The sequence below is a fragment of the Nestor notabilis genome, unplaced genomic scaffold (assembly GCF_000696875.1).
Source record: "Nestor notabilis isolate BGI_N333 unplaced genomic scaffold, ASM69687v1 scaffold18822, whole genome shotgun sequence".
NCBI lineage: Eukaryota > Metazoa > Chordata > Aves > Psittaciformes > Psittacidae > Nestor > Nestor notabilis.
Window position 1 is genome coordinate 1 of NW_009919899.1, and position 288 is coordinate 288.

The 288-nt window shown below is 63.5% G+C and overlaps 1 protein-coding gene across 1 annotated transcript in view; it reads right to left on the reverse strand.

Annotated features, from left to right (window-relative positions):
* Positions 1-7: 7 nt before the first annotated feature.
* DPYSL5 (dihydropyrimidinase-like 5) overlaps positions 8-288 on the reverse strand; it is a gene marked incomplete at its 3' end in the record, with an annotated part of 6,565 nt that continues 6,284 nt past the window's right edge. The window contains exon 11 of the mRNA XM_010010450.1: positions 8-88. Coding sequence (XP_010008752.1) covers positions 8-88 — 81 coding nt within the window. The remainder of the gene's footprint in view (positions 89-288) is intronic.

The window sequence follows — 288 nt, forward strand, 5'->3', positions numbered from 1 at the left end:
GTGCCCGTGTCTCTTTTTCCCCGCAACACACACCCCCAGCCACATCCCCCAGGTATGGGGTGCGATCCACACCCCGCAGCTTTAAGCTCTGCCAGAAGGGAAAGAAAGTGCAGAGAGAGAGGGTCAGCCTCATGGGCACCATGCTGTGCTGGGCGGGGGGCTGCGGTTGGGGTGCAGGGGGAACATGGGGTGCCCTGTGTCATGAGCAGGGTTAGGGGTGCCCGTGCCTTATGGTGGGGGGCGGATCAGACGGGTGTGGGGGAAAGGAAAGGGGACAGGGCATGCGCA